At 45.0% G+C, this 22244-nt stretch overlaps 6 protein-coding genes across 7 annotated transcripts; 4 read left to right on the forward strand and 2 right to left on the reverse strand.

Moving 5' to 3' along the window:
- Positions 1-320: 320 nt before the first annotated feature.
- LOC108122681 (uncharacterized) lies at positions 321-1923 on the reverse strand. Its single transcript, XM_017237402.3, has 3 exons — positions 1764-1923; positions 657-1703; positions 321-597 (listed from the first exon to the last, which is right to left on the reverse strand). Exons 1-3 carry the CDS (start codon positions 1831-1833, stop codon positions 566-568), a joined length of 1149 nt encoding a protein of 382 aa, XP_017092891.2. The 5' UTR covers positions 1834-1923; the 3' UTR covers positions 321-565.
- Positions 1924-2843: 920 nt separating this feature from the next.
- On the forward strand, positions 2844-4788 carry Yif1 (Yip1d-interacting factor 1). 2 transcript variants are annotated; one of them, XM_017237336.3, is made up of 4 exons: positions 2844-3033; positions 3301-3857; positions 3912-4298; positions 4361-4788. In XM_017237336.3, the coding sequence occupies exons 1-4, from the start codon at positions 2985-2987 to the stop codon at positions 4592-4594; spliced, it is 1227 nt and encodes a 408-aa protein (XP_017092825.2). In that variant the 5' UTR covers positions 2844-2984; the 3' UTR covers positions 4595-4788. The 2 variants fall into 2 exon arrangements, with proteins under 2 accessions (XP_017092825.2, XP_017092827.2); XM_017237338.3 differs by having other exon boundaries at positions 2846-3006.
- Positions 4789-5313: 525 nt separating this feature from the next.
- On the reverse strand, positions 5314-10150 carry LOC108122636 (WD repeat-containing protein 20). The gene is made up of 4 exons (XM_017237334.3): positions 8910-10150; positions 7888-8076; positions 5924-7822; positions 5314-5866 (listed from the first exon to the last, which is right to left on the reverse strand). Exons 1-4 carry the CDS (start codon positions 9489-9491, stop codon positions 5807-5809), a joined length of 2730 nt encoding a protein of 909 aa, XP_017092823.2. The 5' UTR covers positions 9492-10150; the 3' UTR covers positions 5314-5806.
- Positions 10151-10916: 766 nt separating this feature from the next.
- On the forward strand, positions 10917-11666 carry LOC108122601 (uncharacterized). Its single transcript, XM_017237232.3, has 2 exons — positions 10917-11190; positions 11254-11666. The coding sequence occupies exons 1-2, from the start codon at positions 11178-11180 to the stop codon at positions 11571-11573; spliced, it is 333 nt and encodes a 110-aa protein (XP_017092721.2). The 5' UTR covers positions 10917-11177; the 3' UTR covers positions 11574-11666.
- Positions 11667-12740: 1074 nt separating this feature from the next.
- LOC108122598 (uncharacterized) lies at positions 12741-18816 on the forward strand. The gene is made up of 2 exons (XM_017237230.3): positions 12741-12909; positions 18575-18816. The coding sequence occupies exon 2, from the start codon at positions 18577-18579 to the stop codon at positions 18814-18816; it is 240 nt and encodes a 79-aa protein (XP_017092719.1). The 5' UTR covers positions 12741-12909; positions 18575-18576.
- Positions 14072-14499, forward strand: LOC108122597 (uncharacterized). Its single transcript, XM_017237229.3, has one exon. The coding sequence runs from the start codon at positions 14114-14116 to the stop codon at positions 14426-14428; it is 315 nt and encodes a 104-aa protein (XP_017092718.2). The 5' UTR covers positions 14072-14113; the 3' UTR covers positions 14429-14499.
- Positions 18817-22244: the final 3428 nt, after the last annotated feature.

The following is a 22244-nucleotide window of genomic DNA, read 5'->3' on the forward strand; positions in this document are numbered from 1 at the left end:
TAAAGTCATTTTGAAAGCATCATTAAGTTACAATAAATTCCAGTACAACTACCAAGGAGTATATTAAAAATGAAATCCTTCGCCTACATTCCAATTAATTTAAAACAGTTACGAAGTCAATGAGCCTTATCGTTGAATGAAAGCTCAAACGAGGGGAGACAACTCACCGGCTGTCTTCGTCGCATCCACCTGTCCCACCTGTTTCATCTGTGCAGGTGGGCGGCGCAACCAAGACCCGTAATGCCGAGCATATGGCGGGTCGCATGCGCCGTACACCAGTTACGTTCGTTCGAACGGTCGCATCGCAATTGAGGGGCCCGTTTTAAATTACAATTAATTTTTAATTAGCCTTAATTTACATTTACAATAGCAGCTTAAGGACTGCATGAATCAATTAGTGTACTCGTATACACACAGGAATGCAGAACGGTCAGAGAGAAACGAAACAAAACGAAGAATCTTAAATCGAAGAATCTTTACTCATCACAATAGGTACTCCCGGGGGAACTTTGGAATGGGCGGTGGGTTGTGGGCGGGAGCCGGTAGCCAGTAACCGTGTCGGGTTTCATTTCCGGCTGCCAAAAAGTTTTCCGCGCGCTGCAGGGAAGAATGTGATGGACTCATTTATTTAAGGATAGAATTCACTGGAAACTTACCATGCGAAGTAGCCGGGGATAGGGCATGTGAGCTGGCATGACGCTTGATACGCGACGTATTGGCCATCGCTGTTCCAGATGCGTTGGAGGCACTCGTACTTGTCGAGCTTCCCCGGCCGGCTGTTACGCTTGTTATCGTGGAGACGCCACTAGATGTGTCTCCGGTGGTAGGCATCGACTTGTATCGCTGCAGCGAGGTACGCGGCTTTTTGGGCATCGTGGCCTGTTGCACAGCTTCCTCCAAGGCACTCAGCCAGTCCTCACTTTCGCTCTCATCCTCAAGGAATTTCATATAGAATGAGGGTCTCTTCGTTTTGTGGTGGCTGGTTGGCGTCGTTATAGCCGAAACTTTCGGCTCTGGTTCGCCGACCTTTTGAGTGTCTATCTTAGATTCCAGCTGCTGGGAGGCCTCCAACAGAAACATATCCGTTTCAGAATCGTTCAGGAAATCCGCCATGGGGTCTGCTGCCACTGGAGGAGGGGCTAAGGCAATGGGCTTGGGTTCTACTTTCTTACTAGCGGAGCGTGTGCGTGCCGCCACATGATGAACCGTTGGTCCTGGTACTGGTTTTTCCGAAACAGCCACCTGGTCCAGCTGGCGATGGAGCTTATCGCATCGCTCCTTCAGCATCTCCCGCGCCCGCATCTGCTGTGCCCGCCACTGCTCGTTGTCCAGCTGGGTGCGCCTATCTTCGCAGCCCTTAAACGTTATTTGGCGGCGACGATCTCTGGTGGTCTGACTGGCCGAAGTTATCTCAGCAGAGTCGAAGCCACTGTCCGTGGTTGCGTTACTGCTGCGGTTCCAGCGCCATCCCACCTCCGGGCTCTCGGTGGCCAGAGTCTGTGAAAATAGATAGTTGGGCGACAGGCTGACGTCCAGGCGAGGCGAGAAATCAACGCTATCGTCCAAGCTGGGCGCTCGCTTGTGGGGCGGAGTGCTCTCTCCATCATCTGATAGTGTCACAATAGACGAGGGAGAGCCAGGCGGCTCAGCAGACAAAGTCACATCCTGTCCGGTTCCATGGCGCCCGCAGCTCTGCGGCGAAGCTGTTGATAATATTAATATTACGGTCATTCTTGTATATTTCAAGAAATGAAAATACTTACCACTGTGGCGTTTCTGCAGCAGGCGGGTGCTAAGAGTCAGCGAGCGCCGTTTAATAAATACGTTTTCCATTTAATTACATTTATTTGTTTTGCGTGCGTCGTTGAATGCGCTCAAAATTGAAAACGTTTTACAGCACTGAACCGACGTTTTCCCACACTTGTATTTTTTAGTACTTGATCTAAAAAGTAACAATATTCCAACACTATTTTCTTAAATCAGTTAGAATACTGTCCCCTTTTGTCCTTTTTTCTAAGTTAAATTTTACAATATAATTTTTAAAATTAAATTATTTTACAGTATATATTTTATATTGTCTAAAAATCTAACTTTTAAAAAAATTTGCACCAATTTTTACCAATTCTTATATCAAGTCCGATGAATCATTGGAATAAAATAATAATGATTATTAAAGTTAAAGAAACGTTGTAGGGTTTTTTAACTGCATTTTCAACTTGTCTTAATTTAGACCTTAATACCTTCTAAAAATTTAACATCTTAAAAAAGGTTTACACAAATATTTTGTTTATTGAAATTTAAACCAGTCCTCTACTCAAATAATAATTTAACTCTACTCTCATAATAACTCTAATAATCATTAATATTTTATTTTAAGGATGAATCGAAATATTCATCGAAATTGAGCTAAGAATTTTTAAGGCTACATATATTTCATATATAATATCATTAAAATGATACCATTACCCTTACCATACAACCCAACAAATAAAAACTCAGAAAACATCCTCAAGTTTCTAGACAGCTGCCAAATCTATTACAAAATATGAATGCTAATAATTTAATAAACAAATATCTTGTGATAATAAATGCACAATTAATGTGAATCTAATCCATTGCAAAATATAGTTAATTTTATGAACCCATAACCCATAAACCAAAATTAACTGCGAGCCGAAGACCCTTGCAGCTATGGCTCTTAGCCCTTAGTTAGCTCTTAGCTTAGAACTATTTATTAGCTTTAGATAAATAAATAAATCGTTAAAATATATTATTTTTATAAATTAAAAAAGTAATAATAGCTTTCCATCCCTGGTCAATCAAAAGTTGGTATTTTTTGAATATGGTATTTTTTTGGCGCGGTCTCACTGAATAGCCCACTCGTATGTGGTGATGTGTAAAAACCAAAATTTTGAATACAATATTCATCCGGTGAGACAGGAAGATCCCAATTGGAATACCCCCGAAGACGAGCGGCCTACATTATGAACTACAATCCGAACGCGGGTATGCGGAACCGTAAGTGGGAGAACTGTAAGGATCAGGCAAGCAAGTATACCCCACTCGCCACTCCGGATGATTGACCGCTGACCGGGCCCCAAAACCCGGAGTGCCACTGTTTACGTTTACCCTATGTTGCGTTAGCGTGCATCTTGCACCTCCTGTATATTGTTTCTCCACGTTCTGTGCCTGCCCAGAAATTGCGTCCTGCGTTGCCTGTTGCCTGTGTTCCCCCGTTTACCCTACCCTAGTTTTCACCTGTTCCGTCACTAAACAAGATCTCGCTCTTTACCAAAATAGCATCAGCTGCTGGTCGCCCGCGGCCCCCCAAGCGTGTGAGCGATGTTAACGCCATGGGCCCCTCGGCTCCCAGTTCGAGCTTTATGGCTCCACAGGCCGGACCTGGGATGCTCGATCCCAACATGTACGCCGCTCCCCAGGCTCCGTTGGCTCAGCCCAACAGCTACGGCTTTAACTTAAATCCTTCCCAGCAGCCGCAGCAGCCGCCTCAGCAGCAGAACCCACAACAGAACTTTGGCTATGCTCCACTGCCTACTCAACCGTCGCCAGCGCCGGCACCGGGAGCCCCACCCGCCTATGGATTAGCGCCTCCCGGACAACCTGGAGCTGGAGCGGTGCCGCCCGGGCAGTACCCACAGTTTGCAATGTTTCAGCAACCCATCGTCCAGGACATGGCTATGCAATATGGCCAGCGGCTAGCAGACCAAGGCAAGCAGCTGGTGGAGAATCAGTTCGAAAAGTGGGTGCCTGTGGCCAAGCTGAAGTACTACTTTGCGGTGGACAATGCATACGTGGGCCGTAAGCTGCGTCTTCTCTTCTTCCCTTATATACACAAGGTAAGTTTGGATCGAAATCGTATTTCTATAATATATCCATTGGTTTCCTGGTAGGATTGGTCTCTGAGGTACGATCAGGAGCACCCAGTACAGCCGCGCTACGACGTGAATGCCCCGGATCTTTACCTTCCCACCATGGGCTACATAACTTACGTGATTGTGGCCGGACTGCTGCTTGGAATGCAGAAGCGCTTCTCCCCGGAGCAGCTCGGCATCCAGGCTTCCAGTGCCATGGCGTACAGCATCTTCGAACTGGTTATTTACTCCATTGCCCTGTATGTGATGAACGTGAAGACGAGCCTCAAGACGCTGGACCTTCTGGCCTTTACGGGATATAAGTACGTGAACATAGTAGTTTGCCTGATGGTCAGCACGCTCTTCTTTAAGTCTGGATACTACATAGCCCTGGCGTATACAAGTTTCTCATTTGGATTCTTCCTGGTGGGTGTGGACTCTAAATATTGTTTAGTCAGAAATATTATTTTAAAAATACTCTCTTTTAGCTTCGGACTTTGCGAACAAAATTGCTGCAGGATAACTCCCCAGCTGCACCCAGTGGAGCTATAAACTATGATCCTTACGGCAATCCCCAGCAGTTTGACTACAGCGGCGGAAAGAAGCGAAAACTTTACTTCCTGTTCATGGTCGTGGTGGGTCAAGCACTGTTTGCCTTCCTCCTCTCCAAGCATTTGTATCTGCCAGAGGCAGAGATTCTGGCTGCGCCGAAGACCTTTTGAACTGCACTCGGATCCGAAGCTTGACTTGCAGACTCATTGATATAACCTGGCTCAGATACGTACTCGAAAGCCAAGGCTATCATCATTCCCAGCATGTTGAGTCCTCTCAATCGGTCGGTCGAGATTCGCGCCAGAGAACATATTTTTGTTAGAAAAACACACATTTTATAAATAAATATCAGCTATGAAAAGGATGCCCATGCCCCCCATTACTTGATGATGCTCTGGATGGATGATTTTTTATATAATTTTATTGAAATTTTAGTCTCTTTTTACGGTAACGTGTTGGTTGGTTGGTTGTTTGCTTGCTTGCTCGTCGTTAACTTATTGGCTAACCGCGCAGTTGGTAGCTAGTTTCTCCTGGTTCATAATAAAATATATGTGAGTGCCAGTTGGAGATGTTATATGGATGGGGGGTCCTGCCTGCATTTAGTCTAATTTGTTTCGGTTGTTGTTGTCTGCATCCTAAAAACGTCACTCGGCTTGCATCAAAAGTATAAAAGGCATACGAATCCATAGTAATAGTAATGATAACAGTTCCTACTTTAGGTTAGTTTCGTGACTTTAAATAGTTAGATAGTTTGTCGTTGGTTAGTTGGGGCCCTCAACTGCAACTCAGTACATAGCACAATGTGAAAACATAGCTCCTGGCTAGCTCATCTCATCTCATCATCCCTCGATCGATCGATCTTTTGTTTAGTTTTGCTAATGCAGTTCGCTTCTTCGTTCTTTGCTTTTTATTTTATTATGTAGTGTAGTGTAGGCTAGCGCTTAGTAAATAGTTATAAACATGCTTTGCTTTGCTTTGTTTTCAACAAATTCCACGTACTAAAAAAATAATACATTTACAACTAATAATTTAGAGTTAAACATACATATATACGTTTGTTCTGTGTTTGCCTGATGCTGCGTATATAGATCGTAGTTATGTTTTACATAGCTATATATATTGTATATATATGTTGTATATATATATATGGGTACGAGTGTGTGTCTGTCTGTGTCTATGTGTGTGGTTCATAAACTCATTTAGGCTACATTTGGAATACAAAATACGCAACATAAAAAACCTTTAAAACTCTTGCTCCTATCAATATAAATTATCGAAATCAATCGCCTAGTTTTAACCTAGATCACCGACTGCTTCTGCTGCTGCTCCTCCTGCTGCTTGACAAGATTACGCTGATAGTTGACAATGTCCACTCTATTAAACTAAATTACCGTCCCACCGGGCGCCGCTGCTTGGCCAGGTGACAGGTGCTGAGTGGCGTTCTAAAAGATTGGATAGATAAATCAGACCGTTATGAGGAATATAAATCCATTACTCACCGTTGCGTGGCCGGGCCGCGCCCACGTGTAGATGAACCCATCCTGGCACGCCGTCAGAAAACAGTCCTCGCGAAATATCAACGCCGTCAGCCTCTCGTGGGCAATCTTCTTGCTGAGCAGCGGTTCCAGCAGTGGGCACTCATCGAAGCGCGGGCAGGCGGGTGTGCCGATTAGCTGCATGGGATCGAAAGTACTCACTCCAGCGCCTGTCCCCGCCCCAACTGACTGCCCGGCTGCGGCCAGCGACGAGTGGTGCGACGACTTGCTCATCTTCAGCGAACCAAAACTGTGCGCCGTCGTGCTGCTCCCGATGCCCGATTCCAGATTGCTTGCTTGACCGAAGTTGGATGAGCTGCTGTGGTTGCTCTGACTGTGGTTCCCGCTGTGATTGTGTTGATTGTAGCTCTTCAGCATGCTCATTGCTTTGCGGTGTTGGCGGTGCGCCGTCGAGTGGCTGCCCTCGTATCCGGCTGCTGCCTTCTTGTCCGAGCTGCTCAGAAAACTAAAGTTCGAGAGCCGCTGCGTCAGGCTGTTGAAGGCGCCGAAGCTACCAGAGCTGGAGGACTTGGTCGAGCTGTTGGAGTTCTTGCTATTGTACCCGGATGTGGGCTGTGATGTCCGCTGACCTGCACTTCCGCCTCCATCGATGCTGTCGGACTTGGTGGCACTGATACAGTTGGGGAACTTAATCGAGTTACCCGTACCGTGGTTCCGGCTACTCGGTTTCGAGGCGGTTGTGGCTGCCGCTGTCGTTCCCGCTACGGCTCCGGCATTCGAGGACGTGGAAGCAGGAGTTGCTGCCTCTGTGTCGCAATCGTCCGGCGATGATTGCGATGATATCGTGCAGTTGGCGGTGGAGAACTTACTGGAACTGCTATTGCTATTCTCCCCGGCGCCGTTTCCGTTGCCAGCAGCCCCCGCGCCACCAGCCGTTTCCCTGATAGGACTGCAGCTTCCCGAACCAGCCTGTCCCATGGCCACCGGTCTAATCACCTTAATGCCATCCGCCTCTGGATCCGCTTCGCCGTCCAGACCCCCGTTCACGTACGCCCTTTCACTGTTCACCCGCTGCCTGAGAGCCAGTGGATGCCGCAACACGTCCTCCGTGATGTCCCACAAACATATTTGGGTGTCTTGGCTGACGGATCCCAGTCTGTAGCTTATAGCCAGTTTGTCGGCCGACGAGGCGTCTGATCGGAAAGAGGCGGAATGGGGTCGATTCCGTGATGCATGTACAGGCGTAGAGTTCCGGTCGAATCCATCGAAGCCATTGGCCGTCGAATCTGCCGAAAAGCGAGCCTCCCGCGAGTTGGTATACTCGTTCATCTGATTCTCATCGTCGCTAAAATCGCCGCCATCCCAGTTGGTGTACGAAGTGGTATAGGGGTCGAAGGCCACGACTGAGACCCAGGAGCGGTGGCCCTGTCCGCGCGCCACTACCCTGCGCTCCTGTAGAGACCACACGGTTACCAGGTCGTCCTCGCCGCCCACCACGATGTACTTTCCGTCGGGTGACCAGCAGACGCACAGGAAGCCGCCGAAATAGGAACGAGCTATTCCCAGTAGCTCCATCGTGTCGTAGTGAAAGACGCGCAGGAAACCGTCCTGGGAGACCACAGCCAAGTGGGAGCCGCAGGGCGAGAAGCAGAACTCGTTCACGCAGCAGTTGTCGGTGCTGAAGACCCACTTGTACAGCGGATTGCGGGTGGACTTGGCCTTGCAGGTGAGTATCGTATAGCCATCGCCCAGCTTAAAGGGCTGGTAACTGGGCGCGGTGGCGGCGCAGGGTAGCTCCTCGTTGTACAGGTACAGGTGACCCGAGGCGTGCGCGGCGAGGAACAGGTGCGGCGAGTTGGGCAACCACTTTAGGCAGGTCACTTTGGTCTTGTCGATCAGTCGCTGTGAGAAACAAAAATCTCCATTAATTATTTTCCAATTGAGAGCTTAGAACCAGAGTGTGTTACCTCCTCGTTGAATAGCTTCCGCATCTCCCTCGGTCCCACCTGGGGGGATACGAGCTGTATCTGACCCGTGGTGAAGCCCACTAGTAGTGGCGCGCCCGTGGGCGTGGCTGCGCTCGCGTTAAAGTCATGACAACTGGGATTGGTGCCCTTGTAGAACTTCTTATCAATCGGCTTGCTCATCTCGGTGCCCTGGAAATGGGAAATCAACAGACGTCACAATCAGCTGCTAGTGTTTATCTTCTAGTTGAGCTACTAAGCTTGCATAACTAGAAGAGGTTTCTAAACTAAATCAGGGGAATAACTAGCCTTGTCGCTGGAATATCAAAAATTAACACTTTCGGAAGCTTCATAATAATTAGCGGCTTGTTGGCAGAATCAGGTGGGGATATGCCACCTTTTCACAGATGACTGTGTGGGGCAACAAAGACCCAGACCCCAGACCCCAGATCCCAGTCCCAGCTAAAATCGCAAGCTGTTGCCGAACAGAAATGCCAAAGAATTAGAAACAGCTGCTGAGCATGGGGCTGAAGGAGGATGGAAAGTCGAACCCCAAACACTCTAACACTAGGGCCCAAGAACTGGGTCTAATAAATCTCTGGCCAGTGTCACCTGGCCACCAATTAGAACCAGTTTAGATTTTAGATATTATCGGACCGCCCCCCGGCTGATTATATAAGACGCGAGAAGAGTAATCTGGGCAGCGGGATGAGCTCAACCCGCTGCGGGAAGGCCGCTGCCTTCGGGCGCAATAAACATTCATAAAAACGCCAAACAAGCGAATTGATCATCAACCGCTCGAAGTGGAACAAATTAAGCCCGCCGGGGGGGACGACTCGGAAAGCGAATGAAAATGCGACTGGGAAGGTATCCAATTGGTTGGTGCACTTCGTCCAGAATGCAATTGTCATCCCTGCTTATCTCGTGCCTTTCTATATTTCGGAGATAAGCCTCCCCTGTACCCCTCCATGGCTTGGATGCTAAGAACACGTCACATGTAGGGATACGTAATCATCGGGACATACCTTTTTGGCACCGCGAAATGAGTAGACATACAGATCCCGGCCAAAGTTGAAACAGATGCGGTCTCCGCCCACAATCTGATTGGTGGCCACTCCGTTCTGGTCCATTACACTGCCGTTCATCATCGAGTGCATGGAGATTCCGCCGCCCAGGCGGGCATCCACCGTGCTGGTTCCTCCTCCACCGCTGCCGTTATTGTTATTGTTGCTGTAGTTGTTGTCCCCGCCGGCGCCACCATTGGACAAGTTGCCTACTCCACCTCCTGTTGCTGCCCCAGTTGGCGAAGACGCCGGCGAGGTACCATTCGTTGTGGTAGCCGCTCCCGCTGCCCCGGTCGCTCCTCCTCCTCCTCCTCCTGCTGCCCCTGTTCCTCCTGTGGGCGATCCTGCCTCGGCCGGCACCTTGCCCGGATTCGGGAGCGTGACTATGGAGACCCGGACCTGCGGAGAGCTCTGGTTGCTGCTGTAGCCGACCCGGTTGGGTCGCGAGTATTCGGAGAGGGTCAGCAGCCGGTAGGTGCCCTCGCGTGTGACGAACTGCGTCTTCAGGTCGTCCTTGACATTGGCGTCCAGTTGGTTGGCCATCGCGGCTCCTAGCTGCTGCTCCTCCTCTGCTGCACTCCCTCTGCCCTCAGCCCATGCCTTGGGCTCTACTCGTTGTGGCCTGTTGTTCGTTCCTCAGGACTTATTTCCCCAATAACAACAACAATAACAACGTCCAGACTATTTCAGCAAGTGCTAGAGAGGTCTCTGTCGCCGCGCTGCCGCTGCCGATGCCGCTGCGCTGCCCCAGCTCCGCCTCCCCCGAAAATCGTTAATTTTTTTCGCCACTAATTAACCACTGACTGCGGCTGTGTGAGTGGACGTATGCCAATGTCTGCGAGCGGCTTGGTATCGCCTGGCTTTTGCACTTTTTTTGTTATAATTAGATTTGATTCGTTCACTACACTTCGGTTTGTGTGGCTCTGCCTTTGCTGCTGCTGCTGCTGGTGCTGGTGCTGGTAACGTTGTTGTTGCTACTCCTACTGCGAGGGAACCTGTGATTTGCGTGTGTCGGGGCCGCGGAGCTTGGATGCATCTCGACGCGGGTTCGGCGGGGATTCGGTTGTTGTTTTGCGGATGTTTATTTCGACCGCACGCTCGTTTTTATTCCCCAATTTATTATTATTACTTAATTTGTTTCTAATTTCTGCACTCCCCTGGTATTTTTTTTATTTATTTTGGCCCCGAGTTACCCTGTGTATGTTTCTGTGCAACGGTCACCCTGTTTTGGTTCGTTTCTCTCACAGGGCTCTCTTTTGCACTCCTATGGGAGTGACAGAGATGGCAAATGTGTGTGAGGGGAAGTGAAGTGTGACCAAAGACACTTAAAAGAGACCCAGCCCTGTAAATAATAATTTTCGTTCTTCGGAATTAATTTTTGGTCATTAAGTTGCTCTACAATTTTCTTCGTTTTCCAGCTCTTTGGAAAGAAAAATTTTGATTGGCTTGCTATCATTACAAAATACCGGCGTTAAATTCCATACTTTGCTCCATCTCTGACTGAGTCCCATCTCTAACAAGATTATGCGGAAGTCTGGCAGCTTTATTAGCGTTTGCGGGAAATTCAAATTTCATAGAACCATTGGTTTTCCAATTTTACCACATTCTGTGTAAATGCACTCAAATACTTTGCAATATTAGCTCCGAAATGTATTTGATAGGAGTGGCTAGCAACTGAAAAACATCTTTTGTGTTTCATTCATTCCACCACATGTCTTTGACTTTTATAATTTATTTTTGCGAGGACACTGTAACTTTTCCATTTATATATTTTGTTCGCCCTGTCAATGGCGGGGCAGCCACAAATGGGAGTGACTTGCTTTATTTGGAGTCCTGACATGGGAGAGCATGCGGTGGTAGCCGGAAATGCATTTGGCATGTCCAGCGAAATTGGCTAGCGAAGGAGAAGGAGCTGCTGCTTTGTTCCCTTTCCGATTTTCTCGCCCTTTTCTTGTTAGTTTCCACTTGCAATTGCTTTGCAGTTTCCAGCTAAATCTCGCTCCGGACATGTGTCTTTTGTCTTGGCTTTGTCACCCCTCGCAACTCTCATTCAGCTTAAGTTGGCCAAGTGGGCTGTACCAACTTTGGAGATGGGCAAACAGCAGTGACCTCGAGGGGGACGTCGAACTTGGAGTCGAATCAATCGAAAGCGATTGATAACAACGGCCACTTGAAGACCCTATAAAGGCCCGGTCACAACCCATCACACCACCCACTGTCATCGAAGCCATGCGTCCGCAAGGTGAGTCCATTCTGTCGCCCATCAAAAGACCTTCGCAAGACTAAAGATGATTATCCTGCTCAGCTCTCTTCTGGCCGTTCTGGCCACTTGCCGGCTGTCTGCTCTTGCTACTGCTCCTTCCGCCCAGGACACTGGCACAGTGCAACGACTCCACCGAACCAGGGTGTCGGCACGGGAAGGAGGTGGGCATTCCCCAGCGCCACTGCTTGGATCCAACGAAGTACTGGCTGTGCTCTGAACTGGGCGCTAAAGCCAAGCTCAGGAACTGTCAGGCCAACACAGGATTCGACCAGGATAAGAATGCCTGTGTGCCTTGGATCGCATGGGTGTGGCAGCCGTGTCATGAGCCACCAAGTCGAGCACCCGGTTGGGTGCCTTGCTGAAACATTATCATTTGTGGAAAGAGAAAATATATTGTTATATATTTTTCGCTAATTTGCGCATATAAGCATTAAATGAATTTTTTAATTTACAAATTGCCAAATTTATTAGTTTTTCTCTATAAATGCGAACGCTTATTTATTAGCCATGTTGCGACAAATTGTATGTTGAAATGGAGCCACCAAAGCCATTTGGTATGTAAATGGGTTAATAAGCTTATGGATCCAACAAAAAGTAAAAATAAACGAAAACTAAATAAACTTTGAAAAAGCGATTATTTGTTAGTTTTGTAGCCGAAGCTGTTTAAATTATTTTAATAATAAAGGCGGTAATATCATAGGTAAAAACAGAAACGTTTTTGTTTGAGCTTTAATATTCAAACTTTGTAGTCCTTTTTTTAAGCAACTTCATTTTAATATATATATATATATATATATATATATATCAATTGATTTAAAAGTATAATATATTTGAAAGGTAGGATGAAAACTAAAAGAGGGAATTAAGTGAAATAAATATATTAAAAGATGTTAAAGCAATGTCTATACAAAATGTTTCACAAAACTGTGAAAATTCTTTAATAAATGAGTTTATTTTAGCTGTCGACCGTATCTCACAGCTATGTGGAGGTGTAGAAGCCAATGTGTATCCAAGTGGTCTCCCACTTATCTGGGCAATGTCAAGTGCAAGATCCGCGAGAGCAATAAACCACCATATGTACCTCTTCCCACAAATCCGACATGATTCATATTTATGATCCGTGGCACTCATTTCGCTCAGTGCCCGTCGCACAGAATTCAGAGTGTATTTTTATGGCAGCCCCCCCGATAGCCAGTTGCAATTACAGTTGCAATTGTTAACGTGCGGCTTCTGACAGCAGTTAAGCGAGGCCGAGCCCCCTTTTTGGGTGGCAATTGTGTGAGTTTTGGTTTCTGGCATAGTGTATGTCATAAATCAATATATGCTTGGCAGTGTCACGGCCGAACGCCCACTTAACCCCTCCTGGATCTGGATCTTGCCACCCCCATGGGAAAATCCTCGGTCCTCCCAGGGGGCGACCCGAGGCCCGCTCTCACCCGTGCAATAAGTTGCACTATTTTTGATGCGCTCGCCCGTGCACTTTTGCGAGCATTTTATTTCATTTCACAGTTGTCAGTCAAACGCTTTGTCAGACCAGCGAGCACATCAATAAGCGGCAAAAAAATACGTTTCAATCGAAATTTTATTTTTGCGTACATGTGAAACCCAACAAAACATTTGCATGTAAAAGAATTTTCCGCCATCGGGGTACGGGAGAGCAGTGTGTGTGTGCAAGTATTAAAGAGGAGACGAGTGCGGGTAAAAATTTTAAAATTACATTCAAGCATACGTGACGTATACGCAATATACATATGTAATTGCATCAAAGGTTCATTTGTTTCCCTTATGTCTCGTATTGTTTGTTTCTCTGCAAATGCCCTTAAATTGCAGAGACAGTGAGAAATGCTGAATATTCATAGAGGAAAATGGTGTTAAAAAATACAACTCAATTATTTTACATCGAACCACATTTTTTCAGTTCGAATTAAATTTTTGAGAGAAAAGTTCTCTTAAAAGAAGACTTTAAACCTGGGCGAATCTTCTGAATCTCTACCTGTGTGCATGTAAAACAAATGGCCTTGTCTTTGAACATCTCAAAATACTCGGGAAATGCTACAAATGCCGCACGAATTAACATAAATCACTCGGCGAGGCCAAGAGACCGCTGCAATGGGACAAGGACAAGGACTTTCCAGCTTTTCGAAGCAAATTCAGCCAAGCGCCGTTCCTACCGGTGGCTTCATTTAATGGCAGACATTAATAACCCGATTTAATTTATGGCCCAAAACTAACAAAAGCCCAATCCGCAAAACTGAGCAACAAAGCCAAAGTTGGCTGAGGAGCAACCGGAAGCGGGAGGCTCGACTGCAGCACAGTGCACTGCGGCAATTACTCAAGTGCGCAAGGACCTAATATGGCTTAAGGCGCTCTCCCTCCGAGAGTCAGGTGAAATTTGTTGGACCAGCCCCAAAAATGCCTTTGAGGCAGTGTTTTGAATTAATTAGCAGTGGCAGTGGCAGCAGTGAGAGCTGGGGCACTGCGAGAATCGCTGGCATTGGCCAAGGAAACAACGTTGCTCCTCCGCTTGTTTGCGGCCTGCCCGGCTATCTCTGAAAATAATTTACAGCTGCCGTTGATGTCATGAATATGCAAGCAGGCAAGTAGCTGGGGAACGGTGGATGAGTCGATGGGACGTGAGACCACCTGGACAGCACTTGGACAGCGACTCGAGCGGAAGAAACAACAATTGGGCAAACAAACAGCGCCATAAACTGCCTCCAAATGGCAAACACTGTAGGCTGATTCCAGAGGCTTACACGGGTAAGCTTATCGCGGCCGCAGCTTTTCATCTTCCGCTAGATAAGATTTCGGCCCAGACCAAGAGTGTATAAAAAGCGGGCCATGGATTAGCATAGGTCAGTCCAACGGAAGCAGTCCCCAAATTAATTCAGCCGAAAGAAAGATGAAGTTTCTGACTCTATTCGCCTTGTTCCTCGTCCTGAGTTGCTCCACCCTCTCTAATGGAGCTGCGGTGGGCAAGCCCACTGGTCAACCGGGATGCCAAACGGAACAGGAACTGGCCGAGGTCTTCTACCGCCACTTTTACTTGAAGAACGCCTACTGGATCTGCAGTACATTGGGAGTTCCTGCCACTCTGGGCCAGTGTGCTCCAGGGTACGGGTATTTGGACGAGGCAAAAGCTTGCGTTCCGTTTTCCCAGTGGTACTGGTCTCCCACCGAGCTGCCGCCTAGCCAGCCTGCAGTGACTGCTGCCTAAAAAACTAAATATGAAATTATAAAATGGAAAAAATAAATCAGTTTGTGTTATTTGAGGCACATTGACAAGGATTCGTTAAATCGATGGAGTTACTCTGCTCAAGTATCGGACGATTATTGACAAAAATATACCCAACCCCGTTGGTCACATTGTCCTCCCCTGGCATTTTAGAAAATGTTGAAGTGAAGAAAATTTCTAAAAAAAATTGAAAGATTTTGATGCAGATTGATAGAGAATCCATCCACAAATCTTTTAAGATATTCCGCTCAAGAATAGGATAATTATTGGCAAAGATATGGCCATCGCTTGGGGCCATTTCGGTGTTCAGTGCATTTTCCCCATTTTTGAAGGGGACCATCCAGAAAATTTGACAAAAAATCGAAAAAATATTTCGTTTGTAGATTTTGATGCAGATTGATAGAGAATCCTTCCACAAATCGTTTAAGATACTTCGCTCAAGAATCGGTTAGTTATTGGCAAAGATATGGCTATCGCTTGGGCCCATTTTGGCGTTCAGTGCATTTTCCCCATTTTTGAAGGGGACCATCCAGAAAATTTGACAAAAATCGAAAATATATTTCGTTTGTAGATTTTGATGCAGATTGATAGAGAATCCTTCTACAAATCGTTTAAGATATTTCGCTCAAGAATCGTTTAGTTATTGGCAAAGATATGGCTATCGCTTGGGCCCATTTTGGCGTTCAGTGCATTTTCCCCATTTTTGAAGGGGTCCATTCAGAAAATTTGACAAAAAATCGAAAAAATATTTCGTTTGTAGATTTTAATGCAGATTGATAGAGAATCCTTCTACAAATCGTTTAAGATATTTCGCTTAAGAATCGGTTAGTTATTGGCAAAGATATGGCTATCGCTTGGGCCCATTTTGGCGTTCAGTGCATTTTCCCCATTTTTGAAGGGGACTATCCAGAAAACTTGACAAAAAATCGAAAAAATATTTCGTTTCTAGATTTTGATGCAGATGGATAGAGAATCCTTCTACAAATCGTTTAAGATATTTCGCTCAAGAATCGTTTAGTTATTGGCAAAGATATGGCTATCGCTTGGGCCCATTTTGGCGTTCAGTGCATTTTCCCCATTTTTGAAGGGGACCATCCAGAAAATTTGACAAAAAATCGAAAAAATATTTCGTTTGTAGATTTCAATGCAGATTGATAGAGAATCCTTCTACAAATCGTTTAAGATATTTCGCTTAAGAATCGGTTAGTTATTGGCAAAGATATGGCTATCGCTTGGGCCCATTTTGGCGTTCAGTGCATTTTCCCCATTTTTGAAGGGGACCATCCAGAAAACTTGACAAAAAATCGAAAAAATATTTCGTTTCTAGATTTTGATGCAGATGGATAGAGAATCCTTCTACAAATCGTTTAAGATATTTCGCTCAAGAATCGTTTAGTTATTGGCAAAGATATGGCTATCGCTTGGGCCCATTTTGGCGTTCAGTGCATTTTCCCCATTTTTGAAGGGGTCCATTCAGAAAATTTGACAAAAAATCGAAAAAATATTTCGTTTCTAGATTTTGATGCAGATTGATAGAGAATCCTTCTACAAATCGTTTAAGATATTTCGCTCAAGAATCGGTTAGTTATTGGCAAAGATATGGCTATCGCTTGGGCCCATTTTGGCGTTCAGTGCATTTTCCCCATTTTTGAAGGGGACCATCCAGAAAATTTGACAAAAAATCGAAAAAATATTTCGTTTGTAGATTTTAATGCAGATTGATAGAGAATCCTTCTACAAATCGTTTAAGATATTTCGCTTAAGAATCGGTTAGTTATTGGCAAAGATATGGCTATCGCTTGGGCCCATTTTGGCGTTCAGTGCATTTTCCCCATTTTTGAAGGGGACCATCCAGAAAATTTGACAAAAAATCGAAAAAATATTTCGTTTGTAGATTTTAATGCAGATTGATAGAGAATCCTTCTACAAATCGTTTAAGATATTTCGCTTAAGAATCGGTTAGTTATTGGCAAAGATATGGCTATCGCTTGGGCCCATTTTGGCGTTCAGTGCATTTTCCCCATTTTTGAAGGGGACCATCCAGAAAATTTGACAAAAAATCGAAAAAATATTTCGTTTCTAGATTTTGATGCAGATGGATAGAGAATCCTTCTACAAATCGTTTAAGATATTTCGCTTAAGAATCGGTTAGTTATTGGCAAAGATATGGCTATCGCTTGGGCCCATTTCGGCGTTCAGTGCATTTTCCCCATTTTTGAAGGGGGAAAATCCTTCAGAAAATTTGACAAAAAATCGAAAAAATATTTCGTTTGTAGATTTTAATGCAGATTGATAGAGAATCCTTCTACAAATCGTTTAAGATATTTCGCTCAAGAATCGGTTAGTTATTGGCAAAGATATGGCTATCGCTTGGGCCCATTTTGGCGTTCAGTGCATTTTCCCCGTTTTTGAAAGGGCCCAGAAAATTTGACAAAAAATCGAAAAAATATTTCGTTTGTAGATTTTAATGCAGATTGATAGAGAATCCTTCTACAAATCGTTTAAGATATTTCGCTCAAGAATCGGTTAGTTATTGGCAAAGATATGGCTATCGCTTGGGCCCATTTCGGCGTTCAGTGCATTTTCCCCATTTTTGAAGGGGGAAAATCCTTCAGAAAATTTGACAAAAAATCGAAAAAATATTTCGTTTGTAGATTTTAATGCAGATTGATAGAGAATCCTTCTACAAATCGTTTAAGATATTTCGCTCAAGAATCGGTTAGTTATTGGCAAAGATATGGCTATCGCTTGGGCCCATTTTGGCGTTCAGTGCATTTTCCCCATTTTTGAAGGGGACCATCCAGAAAATTTGACAAAAAAATCGAAAAAATATTTCGTTTTGTAGATTTTAATGCAGATTGATAGAGAATCCTTCTACAAATCGTTTAAGATATTTCGCTCAAGAATCGGTTAGTTATTGGCAAAGATATGGCTATCGCTTGGGCCCATTTCGGCGTTCAGTGCATTTTCCCCATTTTTGAAGGGGGAAAATCCTTCAGAAAATTTGCAAAAAATCGAAAAAATATTTCGTTTGTAGATTTTAATGCAGATTGATAGAGAATCCTTCTACAAATCGTTTAAGATATTTCGCTCAAGAATCGGTTAGTTATTGGCAAAGATATGGCTATCGCTTGGGCCCATTTTGGCGTTCAGTGCATTTTCCCCATTTTTGAAGGGGACCATCCAGAAAATTTGACAAAAAAATCGAAAAAATATTTCGTTTTGTAGATTTTAATGCAGATTGATAGAGAATCCTTCTACAAATCGGTTAAGATATTTCGCTCAAGAATCGGTTAGTTATTGGCAAAGATATGGCTATCGCTTGGGCCCATTTTGGCGTTCAGTGCATTTTCCCCGTTTTTGAAAGGGCCCAGAAAATTTGACAAAAAATCGAAAAAATATTTCGTTTGTAGATTTTAATGCAGATTGATAGAGAATCCTTCTACAAATCGTTTAAGATATTTCGCTCAAGAATCGGTTAGTTATTGGCAAAGATATGGCTATCGCTTGGGCCCATTTTGGCGTTCAGTGCATTTTCCCCGTTTTTGAAAGGGCCCAGAAAATTTGACAAAAAATCGAAAAAATATTTCGTTTGTAGATTTTAATGCAGATTGATAGAGAATCCTTCTACAAATCGTTTAAGATATTTCGCTCAAGAATCGGTTAGTTATTGGCAAAGATATGGCTATCGCTTGGGCCCATTTTGGCGTTCAGTGCATTTTCCCCGTTTTTGAAAGGGCCCAGAAAATTTGACAAAAAATCGAAAAAATATTTCGTTTGTAGATTTTAATGCAGATTGATAGAGAATCCTTCTACAAATCGTTTAAGATATTTCGCTCAAGAATCGGTTAGTTATTGGCAAAGATATGGCTATCGCTTGGGCCCATTTTGGCGTTCAGTGCATTTTCCCCTTTTTTGAAGGGGACCATCCAGAAAATTTGACAAAAAATCGAAAAAATATTTCGTTTGTAGATTTTGATTCAGATTGATAGAGAATCCTTCCACAAATCGTTTAAGATATTACGCTCAAGAATCGGATAATTATTGCCAAAGATATTTAAATATTAAGTTAAACTTTAAAACTGAATATGCATTTTATTTTTGAAATACCTGATCGATTATTTGCAGCCATGTCTGGAAGGGACTATAATGGTGAGCCGGGATGCCACAGTCCGGAGGAACTGCAGCGGAACTTCCGGCACTTCTGGGATCCCACTGCCTACTGGAAGTGCGGGAAGGCGGATCAGCCGGCCCAGCTCCAGCACTGCCCCGCCAATGAGCTGTTCTACGACAGAGAGCAACGTTGCGTGAAGTGGAAGGACTGGCAGTGGACTGAACCACAGGATCCGCCCACGAGGCCACGAAAATAAACAACCGAAAATGTATTGAAACAAATTGTTGTTGAAAATATAATTAAAAAGTGTTTTCCGATTTTTCCCGGGTGAGTGCTGGTTAATTTATGCGAAACGCACAGCGGGTAGGTGCTTGGTCGATTCGGCCCCGGTCGCGATGGGAAAGGACATAAGCTGCTTTTGGGAGGATGGCGGGCTTGCTGATGCTGGCAAGGATTTGCGTTTGTTTGGGCCACATCGGGCGGCATACGTGCAACAATTACGCAATGTTCGATACGTGTGTGTGGACTCTCCCACCCATCTGGAGTGGCCTCGCTTTTGGCCCTCTGTTTGTTTGTGCAATTTGGTAAATTGACATGACGGCAATTTCCCATGGTCGATTCCACTTTGAGCCCCATGGACTTAACTTTGCTCGCTAGTTTTAATAATTTTTAATTAGCTGCAGCGGAAAGCTCTCAAATGGACAAACAAAATGAGCGCCCAGCTTTGCGGCGGTTACGTGTATTGTTTTTCCGCGTTTGGCATCGCTAATGTAATTGCCAAAAATTTGTTATCGTGGCCCAATTAAATTAAAAATCAACTTTCATTAAAGTTTCATCATTTTGAATTCAGAACGAAGCTAAGAGCGTACATTCAATCAATACGTAAAGCGCTTCGTGTGATCCGGATTTTTTTTTTATTCTTTCCCTGCAACACAGCACAGCTGGGGCAAAGCAGTAATCTTTGTTTTTGTTTGGCTTTCTGCTTTGAGAGTATGCGATTTTTCTGTTTTTTGTTTGAAGCCCCACAATTTGATATACACAAATCGATTTACTTGCGCATGCAAATAACTTTATTTGCTTAGTGGGTGAATGGGTGGGTGGTGAAGTGGTGGAGTGGAAGTGGTTGAAGACAAAAGCACAAAGGGAAGAATAACGGAACAGAAACTGTTAACAAAAAAGTCGACAGCCGGGCTTGGCTCAGCAGCCAAACAAATTTGCATAAATCGCAGTTGGTAGCACACAACACACCCAGTACACACTCCTGTGTCCTGGTACTCACACATGTCCTTATTCACACCCATACACCCACACGCCACACAGACACATCGAAGGCGACATCGCCATCGACAACGCCATCGACACGAAGTGAAAGGCGCAAAGACTAAGTGCATGCTTAAGTGTTTTCTTTTCTATTTACGTGGCACGACGTTGGAGTGAGCAGCCAGCCAGCTGAATCGTTTGTTTGCTCTGTTGCGGCTTGTCTCCCACCCACTTTATCCCCTATAAGGACTACGGATCTCCACCTTCCGGCTCTCGTGTGCATATGTAAATCAAGGTAAACAGAAATCTGTTACGGCATGATACCATTACAATGACATGCAACGGACGGCAAACGCCCCCTGGAAACCGATCCCTAAACCCTACCGCCCCGCCCGAGTAAACTAGATACTTATACACGTGTCGCATATTGACTGCGATATGTTATACAAATGAGATATTGATGCCTCACCATTACAACGCCGGCTACACTGGCAGCCTGCCTCTCTCATTCAGTCAGCCAGCCAGCCATCCAGACAGCGTCGTCCTCGAGTGACAGCAAACAACAGGAATAGAAGCAGGACATGCAGCACCACAACAGACCCGGCAAAATAGTCCCCTTGGACTATCCTCGACTAAATGCTACCTGGCATTGAATTGAAACTACCTAAAATTCATTGATGTAAGTAAAAGCTTGTTTAATTTTCTTTAATAAACATTAATGTAAATATCTAATATATTGTGCTAGTAAATATTTTGCAAGTACAAGGGGTACTACCATTTAGCTGCAAGCTATAGAATCGAAATGAAAGAGGCCTAAAAGCCCTACATCGACATGGGCTTGTTTAATTTGCGGCTTGCAGGGGCTACGTAGCAACTGGTCCCCTCCTTAACTCAAGAACCTTCCCCATGTGGCTAGAAGAGGCAGTGCCAAATGCAAAATGGGAAAATAAAAAGCCGAGGGGAAAGTAGGAGCTCTTCATGTGCGTGTCCAATCGCAAAGCCATCGAATCACAAAAGAAGAAAGGAAAAAAAAGGAATGATGTATCAATGCCAGTCAGAGGAAAAAACCATAAAATAAAACTAAGAAAGAAGTAATTAGAAATTGAAGTCCAAATGGTTGCAAAAAAATAGAACCCGGAACTTGGTAAATGGGTCTTTACTTCATTTGTTTGTCTTTAGCTTAAAAGCTCTTTTGAAATGAAAAAGAAATGCAAAACTTGATTTATTTGGTCTTATTTGCGGTTGGTTCATGGTGATGCAAGAATAATATCTGAGCACCTTTATTTTTCTTGTATCAATATGAACCGCAGCAAATCAATTTCCAGATATAAATCTTAGGAACTACTTCGCCGTGCCTGGAAGAAAAATCAATTTCTGCACCTTCGATGTAAACCGCAATTCCCAAATCAACAAGGAAAACCCATAAAAAACAAGGACAATTACGGGTGGGGAATCTGGCGAAATGCAATAACAGAATACAAATTTGAAATGTGGCGGAAATTGAAATCGAAGGCGTTGAAGTGATTTCGTCTCGCAAAAATTCAATTGCAATGCCAACAGCAACAATAAAGCACCGCAGCAAATGTCTCGCACAACAAGGGCCAGGCAGCAGCAGTCAAACCACTTCAGCACCGCCAGCACACCATGTTCCACCCATTTCTTAGCCCCCCCCCCCAGCTCTAACCGACTACCGTTCCCTCTTATCCTTTCTCCTGCACCAGAAGTCCTTATTGTGGCAAGGCTTCTGGTTACGCGGTTATTTGGGCGCCTTTCACATCCCTTCTGCGAGTTGGCTGCACAATTTTTCCGCTGCATGCAATTTTAATGCGATTTTGGATTTGATTTGTAACCAAAAAATAAGCCAAACAAACTTTACCCTCCCGACAGTGGTGCTGTGGTGGGGTGTGGTTGTATTGTTGCTGCTGTTGTCGCGTTGTCGTTGTCGTTGCTCCTGTTTCTGTTTCTCATCCTGGTCTTGTTGGTGCTCGGTTGTTAAGTGCAAATATAAATTCAACGAAGCCGTGAACTGCAAGTGCCAAGCTATGAGGGGGGCTGGGACAGTGGCTGTTGCAAAAAGCTTGGCTCGCAGCGGGGTGCTGGGGTCAAATATTTATTTGTTGCAGAGCACAAATTTTATGCTGCATACTTTCATGCGCCGCTGCAACACAATGTGGCACAAGTCGCTGGGAGAGGAGCCCAACGAGGGGCCAATGGAACTGAGGCGCATAAAACCTTCCGCTGCCATTCAAGTGGAAAAGTTTAAGCCAACTTTTGTGCCCGCACCCCATTTCCCCGTCGAATCGCAAACAATTCGAGCGCGAAAACGCGCGCACTGAAAAATCATTCAACGGAAGCCACATCGCCAGGGTATGGGGGGCACTGACTGTCACCACTCGATTTCAGATTGCAGAGGAGGCCTGCGAG

This window comes from Drosophila bipectinata, chromosome 3R (genome assembly GCF_030179905.1).
Source record: "Drosophila bipectinata strain 14024-0381.07 chromosome 3R, DbipHiC1v2, whole genome shotgun sequence".
NCBI classification, from domain to species: Eukaryota; Metazoa; Arthropoda; class Insecta; order Diptera; family Drosophilidae; genus Drosophila; species Drosophila bipectinata.

Coding starts and splice junctions, on each gene's coding strand:
- Yif1 (XM_017237336.3), top strand. CDS start 2,985: ATGAACTACAATCCGAACGCGGGTATGCGGAACCGTAAGTGGGAGAAC. Junction 3,034..3,300: donor GAACCGTAAGTGGGAGAACT/GTAAGGATCAGG, acceptor TTACCAAAATAG/CATCAGCTGCTGGTCGCCCG. Junction 3,858..3,911: donor TCTTCCCTTATATACACAAG/GTAAGTTTGGAT, acceptor GTTTCCTGGTAG/GATTGGTCTCTGAGGTACGA.
- LOC108122636 (XM_017237334.3), bottom strand. CDS start 9,491: ATGGCCAACCAACTGGACGCCAATGTCAAGGACGACCTGAAGACGCAG. Junction 8,077..8,909: donor CATTTCGCGGTGCCAAAAAG/GTATGTCCCGAT, acceptor TCCCATTTCCAG/GGCACCGAGATGAGCAAGCC. Junction 5,867..5,923: donor CGCGGCCCGGCCACGCAACG/GTGAGTAATGGA, acceptor CCAATCTTTTAG/AACGCCACTCAGCACCTGTC.
- LOC108122597 (XM_017237229.3), top strand. CDS start 14,114: ATGAAGTTTCTGACTCTATTCGCCTTGTTCCTCGTCCTGAGTTGCTCC.
- LOC108122681 (XM_017237402.3), bottom strand. CDS start 1,833: ATGGAAAACGTATTTATTAAACGGCGCTCGCTGACTCTTAGCACCCGC. Junction 1,704..1,763: donor GCTGCAGAAACGCCACAGTG/GTAAGTATTTTC, acceptor TATTATCAACAG/CTTCGCCGCAGAGCTGCGGG. Junction 598..656: donor ATCCCCGGCTACTTCGCATG/GTAAGTTTCCAG, acceptor TCTTCCCTGCAG/CGCGCGGAAAACTTTTTGGC.
- LOC108122598 (XM_017237230.3), top strand. CDS start 18,577: ATGTCTGGAAGGGACTATAATGGTGAGCCGGGATGCCACAGTCCGGAG.